Source organism: Silene latifolia, chromosome 9 (genome assembly GCF_048544455.1).
Source record: "Silene latifolia isolate original U9 population chromosome 9, ASM4854445v1, whole genome shotgun sequence".
NCBI lineage: Eukaryota > Viridiplantae > Streptophyta > Magnoliopsida > Caryophyllales > Caryophyllaceae > Silene > Silene latifolia.
The window spans coordinates 27,412,495-27,431,530 of record NC_133534.1 but is presented as its reverse complement, the minus strand read 5'-3'; the positions used below and the strand labels follow the sequence as shown (position 1 = coordinate 27,431,530).

Sequence of the window (19,036 nt, the reverse complement as noted above, 5' to 3'; positions counted from 1 at the left end):
TACAAATAAGTTTAGGTGCATAGAAATATTCAGTAGATGCACCAAAATAACCACTACATACACAACAAAAAATATTAATGACATTTACAAAGAAAGTGAGGTTATGAATAAGGTCCCGAAGACATGGAAATTGCTGGTGTTGCAATCGAAGCTATTGATGATAATGGAAACAAAGGTCCAACATTATATAGGTCGAATATGAATCTATCCTTTAGGCACGGACCTTTCCAGCAGCTACTTCGGAAAAAGCTACAAGCCTAATCCTTCTAAATGCACTCGACAGTTTTGACTAGATTCAATCAAAGTGCATTGTATACTCGAAATTACCTTCTAAATGCACTCGACAGTTTTGACTCAAATGACCCATTTATCACATCTTACAAGGGGGCCGTGTAATATCTACGGCCTATAGAACTTGTAGATGGGAGATAATGTGCAGAATCGATGTTGAGCTCAGGGCCATCATAACTATTGGAAATATTACAGTCAAACTGCAAGAGAGAGCTTAAACCAAGCTTTTTCATACACACCTTCATGTTAACAAGCCTTGGATAAGTACCCCCTGTGTCGTAAAATGATCCAAGTACAGTAGAGACAAAGAACTTCTTCACCAAGATATCACATTTCTTTCGCAATACTACGTCCTGAGAATGTGGGGCATCCCATTCTAACGTAAAATCTCCTGGAGATGCACTTGGAGTGTTCTGTGTCCACATTTGACGTTTAAGTACCATTAAAATCCATTGTAAGACCATACCAAGATAGAAATAAAAAAAGTTAACTGCAAAAGGTTACGTATGAAAAGGAGACTAATGTGCTCTACTACATCCTGCCGACCCCCTTTTCCATGTTAGAAACCTAATGACATGAGTGAACAATGTGATTATTCCATGATGCACCCTGTCACCCCGATACCAAATAAAACATTCTCAAACGATTCACAGTGTTTCTACTTTCTATTATGCAAGTGCATTGTATACCCGAAACTACCTTCTAAATGCACTCGACAGTTTTGACTCAAATGACCCATTTATCACATCTTAATATATAGTATGGGAAGAGATTTTTCATCCATGGTGTACTACATCAGAACGTACGTTGTTTAGTTAAGACCATTCGAGTAATTTCACTTCATTAGAAATGTTAAGAAGATGAAGACTTAATAACCTGAAATATATCAAGGTTTCCAAATATATATTGAGCTGCTACAATGATGTTTTACAGAATGGAAGAGCAAGCCTGGGCGACATAATCTACAAATGCATCACAGATGACTACTTTGATCCAGATAGCCTGCTATCAGTCATAGACTTGACATCAGATCACAAAATACTTGATCTAAAGAACAGAATAGAGACCAGAGGAAGATGAACCAGAAGGACGGGAAATCATCGTGGAGTTCAGTTGTAAGCATCGAGAAGAGAGAACTCTTCGAAGAAAGGGCAGAGACTATGCTACTCACACTCAAACATAATTGCTGGTGGTTATTTTGGAAATTGCTGGTGTTGCAATCGAAGCTATTGATGATAATGGAAACAAAGGTCCAACATTATATAGGTCGAATATGAATCTATCCTTTAGGCACGGACCTTTCCAGCAGCTACTTCGGAAAAAGCTACAAGCCTAATCCAACAAAAGCCTAATATACTGATTTCAATCGAATTATTTTACTGATATTACAGTCAAAGTACTTCTGGATTGTACTATTTATGAACCGTAATTTACTTCTATTACAATCAAACTAATTCATTGTTTCTTCAATTTAGGTTAAAATCGAATCAATCATACAAATTTAATATAAAGTCCTTGTTCTATTATTATAAGACGGAAATAATATCTTCTAATTACAAAATTAAATAAATTTTAACAGGAAACTTACCTTTGTCAATGGCGGTGAAGGAGGAGTATGACGGTGGTCGATGACAGTGAAGAAGGAGAAACATGGTGGTCGGCGGTGGAGAATCCGGAGATGTGCGGTGATCGGCGACGGAGAATCTGGTGATGTGTGGTGGTTGGCGAAGAAGAACCTGGTGATGTACGGTGATCGAATAAGGAGCCATTGAAAGAGGTGAAATAAATGTGTGGTTTTTAATGATAAAGACTACAAAGTGTAAACTTTTATATGTTCCCGACAAATCTGAAAATCGGAATTGTGTATGATCCAGCGGTCCTTATAGGTTCTCATGGTTCTCAATATATGGGTGGTTCTCACTGGATCCCGACCCTATATATATATATATATATATATATATCGATCTGAAAATCATACTTACGGTTTAAATCCTAAGTTCCTAATCATCGTAACTAGATTTAGTCCCCGTGCGTTGCACGGTTACTAAAAATTGTTTTTTTTTAAAGTGAATTTGTGAAAAATGTAATTATATTGTCGTAAGTAACTAATGACTTCAAAATTATGTATAATGTACTTTGTAAGATCAATATTGTACTTTATCCAATTTCTTATTATCTTCCTCCTTTTTTTTTGGCACAAAAAATAAGAGAGGAAAAAAAGAAAAAATAAAGTATTGTAATAGAAAATAAATGAAACTTACCAAAAAAGAAAAGACGAAAGATAATCAAACTTGTTTGAAAAGAGAATGAGGGAAGATAATAAAAAATTGGAGGGATGTTATATCGAGTATTATTAGGAGTTGTACTAAAATTTTATCCTCGTGTACTCATATATTCGTAGAAGTATTTAAACTTGCGGAAATTATAGTGCTCCGTACGCAAATGAGATTGTGCATTTCGTGTTCCCACACTATATTGACCCGATTAAAATAGAAAGTGAAAAATAATGAAAAGATATATACTCCTTGAGATTGAGATTAGATATATTACTTTATATAATATTAAAAAGAGATAAATCACCTAACTAATACCCAAAGCTCGCATTGTTGAGACAGTTTTTCATTAATTTTTGTGAAAAACCCTTCTCATTATAGATAATTTTATATTAATTTTTATCTTTTAATTTTTAGTTTATTTATTGGTTGTCTCTTATTGTTATTTTTATTTAATTTTTATCTTTTATCTTTTTAGTTAGTTTTTAGTTTATTTATTGGTTGTAAACTCATTATTCCACAGATCTAATAATTCCAATTTATAAATTCTCAACTTTTTTGTCATAAAAGTAATCAAAACGATTTATATTTTTGTTTATACATAGTATGAGTCAAATCATTCTCAAATAATAGCATTAATTAATAAATGATTTAGCAGTTTATAGTTTTATATTATTTATATTTTAAGAGTTTAGTGAAATTTATATAATTTAATGAATAAATTAATTTTAATGAAAATATAGGTTGTAAGTTTGTGACATCTCTCTCTGATTGTTAGTATGTGGCCTTCTCTGTCTTGTGTAACTGGGAAGATCACAGAGCAAACATAAGAAAGAATACGAATAATCCCATGAAGTTATATGGGGTAACATAGTAGGTGATACATATTTTCTTCAAAACTTTCTACTCAATTCACCTAATTTTATGAAGGTAATAATCTCCCTTATACTAAAAGAATCAGTGATCTCTAAAATTTCCCGCCTAAATAAATTTACCTGTAATTGGGCTTTCATTATATCATATCTATAATTGGGCTTTTATCATATCATATATGTAATTAGGCTTCCATTATTTTATTATAACTACAACTGGATTATACTGAACTTTCTATTTTCTACCGATTAATACAAAACATTACTAATAATAAATTTTACAATTAAATTTCAAATTGAGTTAAATATCAGTTGTATAATTGTTATTTTCTTTAATATTCCTATCTAAAAAACCGCGCACTCGCGCGGGATCTATACTAGTTTTCATTACCTTAGTTTTCATTACCTTAGTTATGATAATATACATGCTTTGATATCTTCTCGTGTAAGGGTAAGATGAGGGTCTAAACTTTCACATTTTTTCCAGTTTAGGGATTATACTTTCAAAGTTTTTAGGTGAGGCCCTTTAAACAAACTCCGTTAAAAACTTCCGTTAAAATGCTTAATACTTCGTACCAATTACTGCATCTTCATCACCTTCATCAACGATTTCCTGTAATTTCCAGTTTTTCTGCAAATTCAACAATACTAATCTTACTCCTTCAATCAATGGTCTCTTTTCTCTCCAGAATTGCACAATTATAAACCAAAATTTAAAATCCACCAAAACATTAGTTATCTAGTTGATGATGTAACTTTTGTTTTCGATAAATCGTCACCATAGTAATTCCTCCCCAGCCATATACACTCACCTTTGCCATAATTTACCGAGCTCGGTCCCCATAAACATGCCTCGTCCGTTCTCTCATTACAAGCCAATTAACGGACTTCACCATAAAGATATCGTCATTCGCCATTGGCCAAGTAAAACTGTGATTAAACCGTAAACACTTATCCAAAATCGATCTTTTTTTAATAAGAGGGAAACATCAAATTCTTCATAATCTCCAAAATAAAAATTTCATTCATGGGCTAACTTAGTTGATTTCATTTTCTCGACTTAAAATTGGTTTTGTTGTGGGACGTGGATTGTAGATAAATTGGAGAAAGGTGTTAGTCATGGCGGAATTAAGAAGCGGTGAAAGGAATAAACGTGTTTAATCTGTTTTCAATTGAGACGGGTCCCACAAAATTTCTGCAACTATCATTCATTTTCACGGCTAGTGCGGAAACGTTAACGGAAATATCATAGTAGGTTCTTAACTGGAAAATTTAATAGTACAATCCCTTAACTGAAAAATAATATATAGTTCGGGTCCTTCTCTTATCTTTAACTCGTGATCAATCTATTCATTATCATCCATAAATACCTGCAGGCTGCAGCAAAACCATTTACATGTCAATAATGTTTATTAAAATATACAGTACTCCGTATGATTGAAGCAATATACGATGGAAAAAAATATGACAAAAATAACCAAGAGGGAAACAAATACATGAAAAGGGGCAAGTACAATGATAATAAGTACCAAACTATCAAAAACAATAGACAAAAAAAAACGAAGCAATAAGAATTGTGGTGGTTTTCATAGCCAAATCAACTATATATACCAATAATACCATATTGTACTCCCTACTATTTTGCATGGTTCCCAATTCTAATACAACTAAATCTCTCTTCAACATTAAAAAAAAAATGCAGTGGATAAACGTGGGAAAAAAAAAGAAAGAGAATTAGTAGAATTTGAATGGGATTGTAATTTCTATTATATCATCAAGATTTTAGATAACGATTCATTTATAGATAGATAGATAGATATTGATTATAATTATTATATCTTCTGCATTATCTGTTTGGCCAAATTTATATCTTTTCGTACATATTAATATTTAAATTATATGGGCGTCTTACAAAAGTTGGAGACTCTAGAATTGCCTGAAAAAAGCCTCTTTTATATATATACTAGTTTGAATGCTCGTGCGTTGCAACTGGATAATTAACTTATTTATAATGCAAAAAAAATGTTATAAGGGTTTAATGTTCACATTTTATGTTTAATGATTTGCTAACATATTATTAAAATATTCTTTCAAAAAAAATAAAAGATTAATATATACGTGGGTTAACTCTTATTTATAATCACCCCACCTTATATTAATCTTTCTATGTGGGACAATTATACTATTTATAAGTAATATTCACCAAACTTAGATTATTTTTCTGATGTGGGACAATTCTACTATTTATACGTACTATATATTCATCAAACCTGCATTGTTTTTCAATGTGGGACAAATAACATACTCATAATTACACCATCTTTTTTGCATTTAGTTCGACATCCAACCAGATCCCGAATACCGAATACGGACAATTGCTACTCATTATATCTAATAGTTATATTTAAATTTAATACTATGATCAAGTACTCTTCATTAATAATGTTCCGACATTACCTTAGTTTGAATGCCCGTGAATTGCAAAAAAAATAAAGGATTAATATATATACGTGGGTTAACTTATTTATAACCATATAATCACTCCGCCTTATACTAATATTTTGGTGTGATACAATTCTACTATTTATAAGTAATATATTCACTAAACTTGGATTATTTTTCTGATGTGGGACAATTTTACTATTTATACGTAGTATATATTCATCAAACCTGCATTATTTTTCAATGGGAGACAAATATCATACTCAGAATTACACCATTTTTTTTGCACTTAGTTCGACATCCAACCAGATCCCGAATACCGAATACGGACAATTGCTACTCATTATATCTAATATTTAAATTTAAATTTAATACTATGATCAAGTACTCTCCATTAATAATGTTCGACATTAACTTAGTTTGAGTGTCTGTGCGTTGCAACGGGGTAATTAACTTATTTATAATGCAAAAAAAAACGTTATAAGGGTTTAATATTTATATTCTATGTGAGACTATGTCTAATGATATGGTTACATATTATTAAACTATCTCTTTCAAAAAAAATAAAGGATTAATATATACGTGGGTTAACTTATTTATAATCATATAATCACTCCACGTTATACTAATCTTTTGTTGTGGTACAATTCTACTATTTATAAGTAATATATTCACCAAACTTGGATTATTTTTCTGATGTGGGACAATTTTACTATTTATACGTAGTATATATTCATCAAACCTGCATTATTTTCAATGTGGGACAAATATTATACTCAAAGTTACACCATATTTTTGGCATTTAGTTCGACATCCAACCAGATCCTGAATACCGAATACGGACAATTGCTACTCATTTATCTAATAGTTATATTTAAATTTAATAATATGATCAAGTACTCTCCATTAATATTTGTATTTTGTTTTTCTTCAATTTTTTTTTATCATAATTAAGATACGGAAATTTTCCGTGGTACCCCTTAATTTTGTCAGATTTTCCATGTTACCTCTACTTTTAAGAATCTGCCTATGGTGCCCTTGAGGTTCCATTTTTTTGCCCATGGTACCCCCTAATGTAAAGGTTGTTAAATGGACGTTAAGTTTGATAGCGTGACAATAAAATAAAAATTAAAAAATAATAGCACTTTTATTGTTTTATTGGTACAGATTTCTCTCTCTTTTAAATGAAAATTTAATTAACTACTATATCAATATAATATTGAAATTTCTCATGGTAACCTTGAACTTTGATAGATTACACATGGTACCCCTAATTTTAAGTTTCTACAAATGGTACCCATGTGTTCACCTTTTTCTTTCCCAGATTACCACTTGAATATAAAATAAGAAATACAGAGTATATATTATATATAATAACTAAAAGATTTTCCAAAGATTAACTTAGGTTAGAGATCATTATTCTAGAGACAGTAATACAAACTCTTTTAAGAGCTTTCTCTGACAATACTTAAGAGAATCAAAAAATTTTGGGTTATGACTTCTATTTATAATCATAAGATCATTTTGCCTTATGGTAATCTTCCGATGTGGGACAATTCTAATATTTATACATAGTATATTCACCACACTTACATTACTTTTCAATGTAGGACAAATAACATACTAAATACACCATTTTTTTTGTACCTACTTTGACATCAACCCGATTTAATAATGAGAAATGACAATAAAATCTACAATCTAATGATAACATTTTTTTGTCACAATCTAATTATATAATTTTCATACGATATTTGTTTGTTAAATGAAATATAAAGTTTTTATATCAAAATTATAAACATCACTTTAATATAATATAGAAAATGTATATATATGGGACAGTTCTATTATTTATACATAATATATTCACCACACCTACATTATTTTTCAATGTGGGACATATAACATACTAAAAAGTATATTTTTTTATATCAAGAAAATTTGGGTTAATACCTAAGTTTCAAGGATCCCTCATATTTATATTTATAGAATCACTCTACCGTATACTATTTTTTCGATGTCAGATACATAATTTAATTATTTAGACATAGTATGTTCATCATGCTTACATTATTTTTCAATGTGAAAGATATAACATACCAAAAATTACATGTCTCTTCTTAAAACAACCACTACTGTATACATATTATTTTTCTTTAAAGGTAAAACCACTTAGTCTCGATCATTAATTAGATAGGGATCTCTACATCGTACATATAACGACTCATTAACGCTTTATTACTGCATTCAGAAGACAACCATTAGTAAAATCTTTAGTTTTGTACTGTGTCAAGAGACTACCATTAGTAAAACCTTTGGTTTTGTATTTTTGATTTTCACGGGTATTTCCCAACGATTTCCACTTAATTTTTTGTACCTTTGGTTTTGTATTTTTGATTTTCACGGGTATTTCCCAACGATTTCCACTTAATTTTTTGTATCATATCGTAGATAATGATAGAAAATCTTAAGAGCTCTTTAAAACAATATCTATGAGAATCAACAAATTTTTGGTGGATACATAAGTTCCAAATATGCCTCCTATTTATAATCATAGGATCACATCACCTTATACTAATCTTTCGATGTGGGACAATTCTACTATTTATATGTAGTATATTCACCACACCTACGTTATTTTCCAATGTGGGACAAAACATACTAAAAATTACACAATTTTTACATATTAAGAAGTACACCATCTTTAATATGTGCAAATAATATAAAATTTATACTCTAATAATAACATTTTTTACCACAAAGCTAATTATATTATTTTCATAATTTTTTTTAACGATATTTTTTTGTCAAATGAAATGTAAAAGTTTGATATAAAAATTGGAAATATCACTTGAATATAATTTAGGAAATATACATATTATAATAATTAAAAGATTTTCCACTTTATTTTTTACATCAAAAATTATACTTTCCTAAATTGATTTTTGATGATGTGGACGCTCTCAGATCGCTCGAAAAAACTCTCTTTTATATATATATATAGACTAGATTTAATGCCCGTGCAATACACGGGCCTAGTTGTAACGTTCTTTCGTGTATAATTTAAAGTTGCCCTATGTGTTTTAGCTTTGTGTTAATTTAATATCAATTTATAAAAAGTACTCATAGTTAGATTGCCCTATGTGTTTTAGCTTTGTGTTAATTTAATATCAATTTTTAAAAAGTACTCATAGTTTGGTTGTTAATAAGGAAAACATAGGAGGCACTTGTCATTTTAATTTGTTCATTATGTGCAATTTTGACTTTGCATTTTTTTTTTCTCTTTACAGTATATATTAAACAACTTTTAAATAAGAATTATAATACAATAATTTACATATTTTCTTTGTTAACCTACTTTCAAAAATTTGCTTACAAATAAAGTTGGGCTTAGCCTTCCTTTTGAAATTCTCTTAAATCAACCACAAAACTATACGAAATATTTATGTACGTGGCCAAGCTCGTATAGTATTATTACAAATTATAAACCATGTTACATAGGTTGTAGGGGTGACTGACACATTAATTGGTATGATACATCTAAGCCTATGTATTCATCTTTTAAATAATCACCATATATTCCACCAAGTTAAACTACAGCGTTATGCAAATCTGTAGAAGCAAAAGGCGTATCACTTAGTTTGGATGGTAATATCGAAGTAAGTAAAAGCAAAAAAAAAGTTAAATTTAAACTATCAACTAAAGCGAAAGACATATATATAAATGATATATAGAGTACTTTGTAATAATGGTGAAAATCTAAGTTTCTTCGATATTATAATTAAGATTATATTACGTTTCACCATTGAGCTAGTACGGAGTAGCTAGTAAATAAAATACGTAGCTTTTGCTAATTGATGATGAGAGTTGCAAAAAAAAAAAATATCCATCAAACAAACTCTTAATTAGATTAGAGGGAAAAAGAAAATTAAAATATCAATCAAAAGTAAAGAGTTTGGCTGTAATTGGTTTTGTTTTTGGGTTAGAGGAGCAATACACCATGAATCGTAGGTGATGATAATAGTGTATCTCTAGGATTGTAAGGCTTTATAGTAATTTCAAATTATTTAAATTCCAATTCTTAATTATCTTGGTCTATTTTAATAGTATATGATGATAGAGATAATGTGTACAATTTGGACCCTCTAATATCAAAATTTGCCTCTAATCTTTCAGGAGACTTATCGAATCTCTGAACCAGTACTCCCTCTATTAAAATGGAGTTGTTTCTGCCATTCTTTTTAATTGAAGAGGCAGAGTTGCCAATTTAGAGCTATTTGATAACTCCTATTCAAAATCAAAAGTAAGACAATAAAATGGAATGAAGGGAATACATTGTACGGGTATATCTTGACAAATTCTTAAGACTAACACAATTGCATATCTTATCTTTACGTTCTACATTTAACAATTTTAGGCACGTTACAATTGTGTTTCATGCCCTTTCAACAATTTTCTTTTTGAATGTATTAGCATTACGATTTACGATCAAAAGGCTTTTCCACACAAAGTTAGGCTCTAGCAAGTATTTATCGTTTCAGTGGGTGATAAACATTGTAAGATATTTCTTAATTAATTGTCTATTCAAATTTTTTTTCCCATTCAATCTTTTGAATGATCATGGTACAATTATTAATCTCATTTATAGTTATTAAGCATACAAAGATTAGAGAGATGTTGAAGCAAAATTGGAATAAAATTAAAACATATTTTTTTTTAATTTGTAGATATGATTGAGGCATACTTTTGGAACAATAAGGTAATTTTATTAAGTTGGTCACATTGATATCAGACCTCAGGGGCACGTTCCACGTTTGTAATTCATTCTATTAAAAGATTAACACTACAAATTAAACATGCAGAGTGTGTGCATGAGATACAACAACAATTAAAACTACACAAGTTTATTTTGACTAACCGTATATAAGATCACAAGTGAATTGATACTGCCATATTAAAGATACTTAGTATAACAGAGATTAGATTTTCCGACTAAAAATAAATATTACTCTTGAACTTTGCATAACATACTCTCATTTCTCTCGCTCTTTCTTCTCTCTGAAGAGAGTAAAACTCTCTACCCACTAACAGTTTTTTGACTGGCTAAACAACAATAGAAAACGAACTTGTACAGTAAGATCAACATGAAAAAAGTGTCTGAATCGCTCTCTTATTTTATGACTATCTCAATCTATATTACTCCCTCCTATTTCCTATGTTGTTCCCATTTCTTTTTTCCTCAAGAATTAAGACAATCAATTTGGACCACACATTACACATGACCCCACATGTAATTGATTTTTGACCACACAAACTTGTCCAAAAGGGGAAAGAGGGAACAACATTGAAATCGATTGGAAAAGGAAATGGGAACATCACAGGAAATAGGAGGGAGTACTATTTTGTAATATAATTGTAAAACCGTGATGTTGTATGCCACGAAAATTGAACAATAGGAAGAACAATGTGGATATCGAATTTACCTTACAATAAAATAATTTGAAGTTTTCTTCCGAAGTAAACAAATTGTACCTGAAATTTTGAAACAAATCGCACTATTAGTATTTTCGAGGGATAGTATTACATAATAAGTAAACACATTATGGGCATAACAATTATTGTACATCAGCATGACAAACAAAGAGTTCATCTAACGTGCAGGAAAAAAAAAAAGAAACAGGAAAAAACTAACAGAAATAAAAGATGAGAGTAGAGGAATGAATTAAAAAATCGTTTCTTTTATAACTGATGGGAAACATGAAGTATTTAGAAGTAATAATAACTCCTTTAATTATTATTATTAACTAATATAATATTGTTATAGGATAGACATGCGTAAAGTCAGAATTCTATTGCTATAGAGATCGACACAAACTCCTTTTTATCTTAGCTATTTTTTCATTAATTTATTAGGTTGAGTATTTCATAAAGGTTGGATTCTCTATAATCGCTCGAAAAAAGCTTCCTTTAATAATATAGATAGATATTGATTAACCCAAATTATTACTGGACCGACACTCTAACCACCAAAACAAAAATGCGACCCTATAATATAAACTCCGACTCTCTAACTACCCAAAAAACTCTGACCATATATGGGGTTGATTTTTTTCGCATGCAAAATACTTGTTCATAATTTTTTTTGCGATAATTAATTTTAATTGGTTTTTTTTTCATCAAGATATTATAATCTTGGTCTCCGTGTTAAATTTGGTGTATAGTGATATGAATTTACTTGTCTGTATTTATTTGTTACTATTAATTCGGTTTGTTATTTTTTAATTTATTAGTTTGAATTTTCTAATTTGTAATCGTTGAACATATGAATTTTTATATAGATTTTTGTTTTTTATTTTTTCTTATTTTCTTATTTAGCATAAAATTTTATGTAAATAAATATTTTATCATAAACTTAACATGGATATGTATATTTTGAAATATGAAGTTTGTAAAATGGAAAGGAAATGAAATTGGAAGAGAGAGAGAGAGAGAGTAATTAAATGGAAGAAATAATTATGAGAACTTTTTACCCTAAAATCAAAGAGCCAATAGAAAACATTTAAATGTTTTGACTTTTATAGATAGAGGATTTTGTACTCCGTATCAATTAGTACTAGTTTTATACCCGTGCACAAAATGCACGGTGACATTTACACTTGATATATGCTACTAATGCAAGCAATGGAAAATAACAAATTGCTAAATACGGAATGTGTAAATACTGCAATAAAAAAGAAAGAATTGTTAAAATTAAAAAATGTTTACAATACGATTCGACAAACACAAATATATAAACCAAGTGATATTAGTCCAGTGATAGTCGAGTTAATTTAAACCTTAAAGTTTGCAGAAATGCAGAAGTTGAGAGGTCTCGGGTTCGACTACCAGCTGAGGCGATGACCACTTGACCACTGTAGCCCCTGAAGAGGGTGACTTACATGATACATGTGGTTGTGCGGAAATACATGATCCCGGGGGATTTAACTCCCTCGTCATACAAAAAACACAAATATTTGAATCTTATTAAAAAAGGCTGACATTATAAATATTAGAAATTTCATGGTGAGGTACATTAGTTGTGGTATTAGGAATACGTTTATTGCAAACATAAATTTAAATTTTCAAACTTTTTCTTGTGACACTAAAAATTGGCATCTAAAAGTATAAAAATGACCATGATTTAAAACCGGTCTTAGAAGATAGGTGCTCACTTGAGTAACGACATTTCTAACATTCTTGGAACGTATTTTAGTTGAACACGTTTTACTTTTCACAAAATCTCATTGAAGACGGCACGTATCCGTCACTTTGTAGTGACGGATACCATTTCCTCTCACAAATGACCCAAATAGAGGAGAGAGGGAAGCACATGGGAGTGCTCCCACCTTGTCCCCCCTATCCGTTTTGTGAGTGGCATTACCCGTCACTTGCTTCAACCCGTCTTCAGCAAGACTAATTGTTTACTTTTTGCTCTTACCGCCTTCACCTATAATTAGTTAGGCCCGATTTTCATTAATTAACAAAAATTACAAATAAAACACTATAAAATAATGGGTCAATGTATAATATATTTAACAAAAATTCTCATATGTTGCTTACGACAAATCAAATGCTATCTATGTGAATAGATAAGACAAAAGTTGAGTGCCTCGAAAGTAGCATTCTGTTTTATCTTATTTACCTACATAAATAGTACTTAACTCGTCGCAAACTTTTGAAGTACTGTATGAATGTCTCTCTCTCACACTTTATGGTCATAAACCAAATAATATAATAGGTCATACACTCATACACAATTTGGGCCGTTCATACCAAACCCACCCACTCATAACATTCAACTCTCATCCTCACATTCAAACACACATACACCAAATGACGCCGCCCTCATCCTCACATTCAAACAAAATCACACCCCCCATCTTCACCTCTCATCTGTAATACAATCTCTCATCCTCACATACAAATAAATAGACGTATCCCTCAGTCCCTCTCACAGTCTCACGCAGTCACGCCGCCATTATTTTTCCCCTCATTATGTCATTTAGCACTTATCTGCCGCACTATAGGAGATCATAAATCAATCGGGTTCAAAGAAGATGAAGAAATGAGTTCATAATAACGGCGATCAACATCAAGGTAAACAAACTTAATTTCACCCTTTTTTGATGACATGCGATTTGATTAGTGTCTGTAATTTGTCACAAATAATGTTAATTTACTTAAAACAATACCAATTAAGTGGCTTAATTAACCTAATGTTAATCCTATAATTTTCGGTTAATTTTGATGACATCCAACAATTTGATTAGTGTCCTTAATTTTCACAATGTAAATTTGCATTAAATAGATTGCATAAAACGACTTCTCAATCTAATTGATATTTTTTATTGTAATTAACATTATGAGGTTAATTAAGCCCATTTAATTCTCATATTAATTCTTTGTAAAACTCATATTTTTTCTTTTTTTTTTTTTAAAAAAAAAAGTAATTTTTTTTTTTTTATATTCGTTAAAATCTTTCCATATGTGTTTTTTAACATTATGATTATAAGAATTTGCTATTAGTTTTGCTAAATTCTGTATATTTTATAACATTATGAATCATAATTATATGAATTTGTTTTAATTGTTATTAACACTTGTGTTATTTGGTGTATAGGAATTTTATTTGTGTAGCTATCAAGACGGAAATCATAACAAATGATTTTTTTTTGATTTTTTTTGTAATTATATTCAATTTGTAATTTTTGGTCTTAGTATTAGTATTTTTTAATCATAATCCTTCATAAATTATGATTTTTAATTGTTTACAAATTAGGATTAGGATTTTGTAATTTTTTTTGTATCCGAAATATGTATTGATTAAAACATTTGTATAAATTATGTTCGGGGATTTAGTATGGGATTTATTATGGTATTGGCACTGACCATATATTGTATAATATATGGTTTTTATTATGCACATGCTTTGCTCAATGAAATGATCTTTCGAGCTTAATTAAAGCCCAGTGTGAACGTGGGTTCCTATTCAACAAAAACAAATTCCCACTTCTAAAAAATAGGAACCAATATGAGCCTTCTAAAAAACCTAGCTTTTATACTAGGTATATATCAACTCCTAATTTTATGAATCTAATTTAGGTAGCATATATTTAGTACTAGTATATATACATGTAGATTTTGTATGTTAATTATTCATATCAATAATACACATCTTATTCATTTTCTATTGTTAATATGAGCATAGGTGGGGCCTAAACATAGAGGTTTTTCTAAATTTAATCCAAACTAGTTTGAGCCCATGCAAAAAATACACGGATTTGACATATATTATTCTCAAATGATAATAAAATAATTTGAATATTTGATATATAATGTCAATAATGATAAAACTATGTTACAAATTATACTTATAGGGATATAATTTCACGTGATTCAATATTAAAAATACTTCTAAATTCAAAAGTATTGAAAATAAATGACGCATAATTATAATTTAAATGCTTGTGAAACTGTTGATAATTTGATATAAGTCGTTATGAACTTATGTAAACTGAATTTTGTAAATTACCCCCTTTTATGTTCTAATTTTTACAAATAACCCCCATTTATGTCCGTTTTTACTAATTACCACCTTAAATATCACTTAATCCCAAAAGTTACCACCAAATGTCGATTACGCTAACGAATTTTTTAAAACCCGATCTATATATGACATTCCGTCTTAAACTTCTACAATATACCTAAACTACCCTTACCCTATCCACAAGCTAGTCAAGAGATTTTAATTTTGAAGAATTTTCAGGTACTTTATAGTTTGATTTTTTTTTTTGCTAAAACATTGCAGTTGATTTTCGTCCACATAGCTCAACCTTAAGCAATGGGAATATTAAAAATATCATGGAATGAAGAAGAAGATATTTTCTTTACAAGCAATACATAAAATAAAGTAGGTGCAAGCAGCCCCAGTAAACTAATTAGATACTTAATAGTTACGATTTGCGAACAAAAGACAAGCAACAATTTGTTACTTACTAGTAAGTGATAAAAGATACATATTGTGAAATTACAATATTAAATTGTAATTAATATTAGCTTTCAACACTGATGCTTAATGTTTATGTAGGATGTATGATTCTATTGATAATTTCACATTTGATATTAGATACTAACATGGTGTTAAATTTGAGACTAATAAAAAGGGGAAAATTGTTTATGCTGAGGGGATATCAAGTTTGCAATTTGGATTTGTGTTTAATAGATTCTCTTATACTGATGTAATGAACACTGGGTCAAAGCTTATGGGTGGTCAGCCTTTTGAAACTTACTTTAAGCTTAAAGGTAAGAGTGTGGCAACTGGGATGCAGAGATTGAATAGTGAAAGCCAAATGATAAACCTGTTGAAATCAAGGGATAAAGATAATAAACTTGACATTTACTTCATTGGTGCTAGAAAAGGGTCAGTTACAAAGACCCTTAAGACCAAGAATCCAATTTTTCCTTTGGACAGTGTAACTGATCCTAGTGTTCAAATGATGGCCATCCCTATATCATTAAGGAGAAGCCCTTTGTTTGCAAGCAGTCCTAACCCACTTAGGAGGTCACCGAGACTTGCAACCTCACCTATTTTGGAACCTGTTAGAAGGTTAGATAAACTACCAACTAGGAGAAAACTGAGTGAAATTTATGAGAGGGAAAATGAGGGGAGTAATAGTGATGTTGTGTTGCTATCTGATAAGCAAAAGGGTAAACAAGTGGTGTCTGAGTTTGAGAATGAAATAATTGATGAAGAGTTTGATGAGGACTTTGATGGTGGTAATGGATTTGATGATGGTTATTGGACTTAAGATAGTCAGTTAAGTGAACCTGATATTGACAATAATGAAGTTGGTGGTGATTTTGTGGAGGATAAAGAGTTGTTCACTAATATAATTGATGAATCACTGATTGATACAGTAAATAAGAATCTTAATCAATCATGTGCAAAAACTAGGGAGACAAGAAACAGAGTTAGGAGTAACATTCTTAATGTTGATGATTTGAATGTTCATGTAGTAGCTTCTGATGATGACAATAGTGTGGGTGGTTCAGATCAAGAGGCTAGCGCTTATGACATATCTAACCCTGATATAGACTTTGCCAAACCCATAGTGCTTAGGGTTGGGTTAAAATTTTCATTAGTGTATGAGTTTAGGAAGACCATAACGCAGCATACCATTGAGGATGGGTAAGAACCTTACTTTTCTCACAATGTGAATGGAAGGGCAACTATGTATTGTAAACACAGATGTAAATGCCCTTGGAATGCTAATGGGTCAAGGTTGTCTAGGTGTACCTGTGGTTATGAAAGAAAATGTTTATTCAGGTTGCATACCACCAAAATGGGGGATGATGACATGACTTATCAGATTAAGACTATGACTTGGAGCACATCTATGTTTATACAACCCAAAACAGAATGGTCACTCCTGAATTTTTGGCAGATAAATGCCTGGTCGTTTGGAGGTCTGACCCACATTGAAGATTGAAGGCTACTTAAGATAGGGTCAAATTAGACCTAGGTGTTGATGTTGGATATCATAAGTGTTGAGTAGCAAGAGCTAGGGCAAAAATGATAATATGGGGTAACTCTAATGAGCAGTATAGTAGAGTATGGGATTATGGTAAAACCATTATTAAATACAACCCAAGTTCAACCTCATATGTAATGGTTGATAGGGTTGACAGACCACCTCCAATATTTCAGAGGATGTATATTTGCCTTGTTGCTTGTAAGGAAGGGTTTAAAAGTAGTTCTTATTGGTGTGGATGATTGTCATTTAAAAAGGATGTACCCTGGGATGTGTTTGCCAGCAGTGGCTATGGATGGGAATAACAACCTTTTCCCTGTTGCATGGGCTGTTGTGGAGGTGGAGAATGCTCACTCTTGGAAGTGGTTTCTTGATTTATTGGTGAAAGACGTAGGCTTTGATGAGGGTCAAGGTCTTACAATGATGTCTGATAGGCAAAAGATAATAACATTCTTTTCTTTCTTATCCTAAAATTTTATCTTTGCTTGGCCACTATTTATCAAATTCTAATCAATTTGTATTTAATGATGTCGGGGACTTATCGATGAAATGAATGTTATTTTCCCTAAAGGTAAGATTAGATATTGTGTTAGGCATATTTGGGCCAATTTCAAGCTATGATTTGGTGGCCAAGCATTCAAAGATAGCTTTTGGCAAGCAGCATGGGCCACAACAGAGGTAAGGAAATGATATTGAATGTTGTCTGATATTTAACCATTTTAGAAACTTTATGTTATTAGTCCATCCATTGCATCCATAGTTATTGAAAATATTCAATGCTTTAAGTTGAGTATTTGACAGCTCTTGAGGGCATCAAATTTCTTAGTCAGCCTGCCCATGAGTATGTCAAGGTATTCCACCCAAGCATTAGAGTCGGCATGCTTTCAGAACCACTTGTAAGAGTAGCATGATTACCAACAACCTCTGTGAATCCTTCAATGCTATGTTGAAGGATGCAAGAGACAAGCCAATTCTGACTCAAATAGAGTGGATGTGAAGATATATAATGAAGAGACACTATGAAAAAAGGGAAGGGGCTAACAAGTATGAGAAGCCCTTTATGCCATATATTGACAAATGCTTTAAGAGGATTATAGCTGAGAAGAGGTATTGTAAAATCTACTCATTCAGAAACACCAATTTTGAGGTTGACTAAAAGGATGGTTCATTCACAGTCAATTTGATAAACCAAGTGTGTAATTGCAAACACTGGGAGTTGAGTGGAATCCCTTGCGTTCATGCAATGGCTTGTATACTTGAACAAAGACACGTTTCCGAAGATTATGTTGACCAAGCCTATTCAAAGGACAAGTATTTATTGGCCTACACACCTGCAACAGACCCTATGCCTGGGGTAGCACACTGGGAGAAAGCCGACCAAGAGGAGCCTCTCCCACCACTGATGAGAAGAATGCCGGGTAGACCATCAAAGAAAAAAAAGGAGAAAAGAACATGGTGAAGGGTCACAAGTAAAAAGGGTCACGAAGTCCAACAAGTGTGGTAGGTGTGGTACACTAGGACATGATATCAAGGGATGTAAGAATAATATGTCTGACCCCATCACAAAAAGCAAAGGTGTTAGACCTCC

General features: G+C 31.1%; 1 protein-coding gene across 2 annotated transcripts; it reads left to right on the top strand.

Annotated features, from left to right (window-relative positions):
• Window positions 1-13,664: 13,664 nt before the first annotated feature.
• On the top strand, window positions 13,665-17,315 carry LOC141602553 (uncharacterized). 2 transcript variants are annotated; one of them, XR_012524519.1, is made up of 2 exons: window positions 13,665-14,014; window positions 14,538-14,836. XR_012524519.1 is itself a non-coding variant. In XM_074422780.1 (2 exons), exon 2 carries the CDS (start codon window positions 16,159-16,161, stop codon window positions 16,723-16,725), a length of 567 nt encoding a protein of 188 aa, XP_074278881.1. In that variant the 5' UTR covers window positions 13,665-14,014; window positions 15,726-16,158; the 3' UTR covers window positions 16,726-17,315. The 2 variants fall into 2 exon arrangements, 1 of the variants encoding a protein (XP_074278881.1); XM_074422780.1 differs by lacking the exon at window positions 14,538-14,836 and adding an exon at window positions 15,726-17,315.
• The last annotated feature ends 1,721 nt before the right edge of the window (window positions 17,316-19,036 follow it).

Excerpts from the sequence above, each read along its gene's own strand:
- LOC141602553 (XM_074422780.1), top strand. The coding sequence starts at position 16,159 with ATGAACACTGGGTCAAAGCTTATGGGTGGTCAGCCTTTTGAAACTTAC.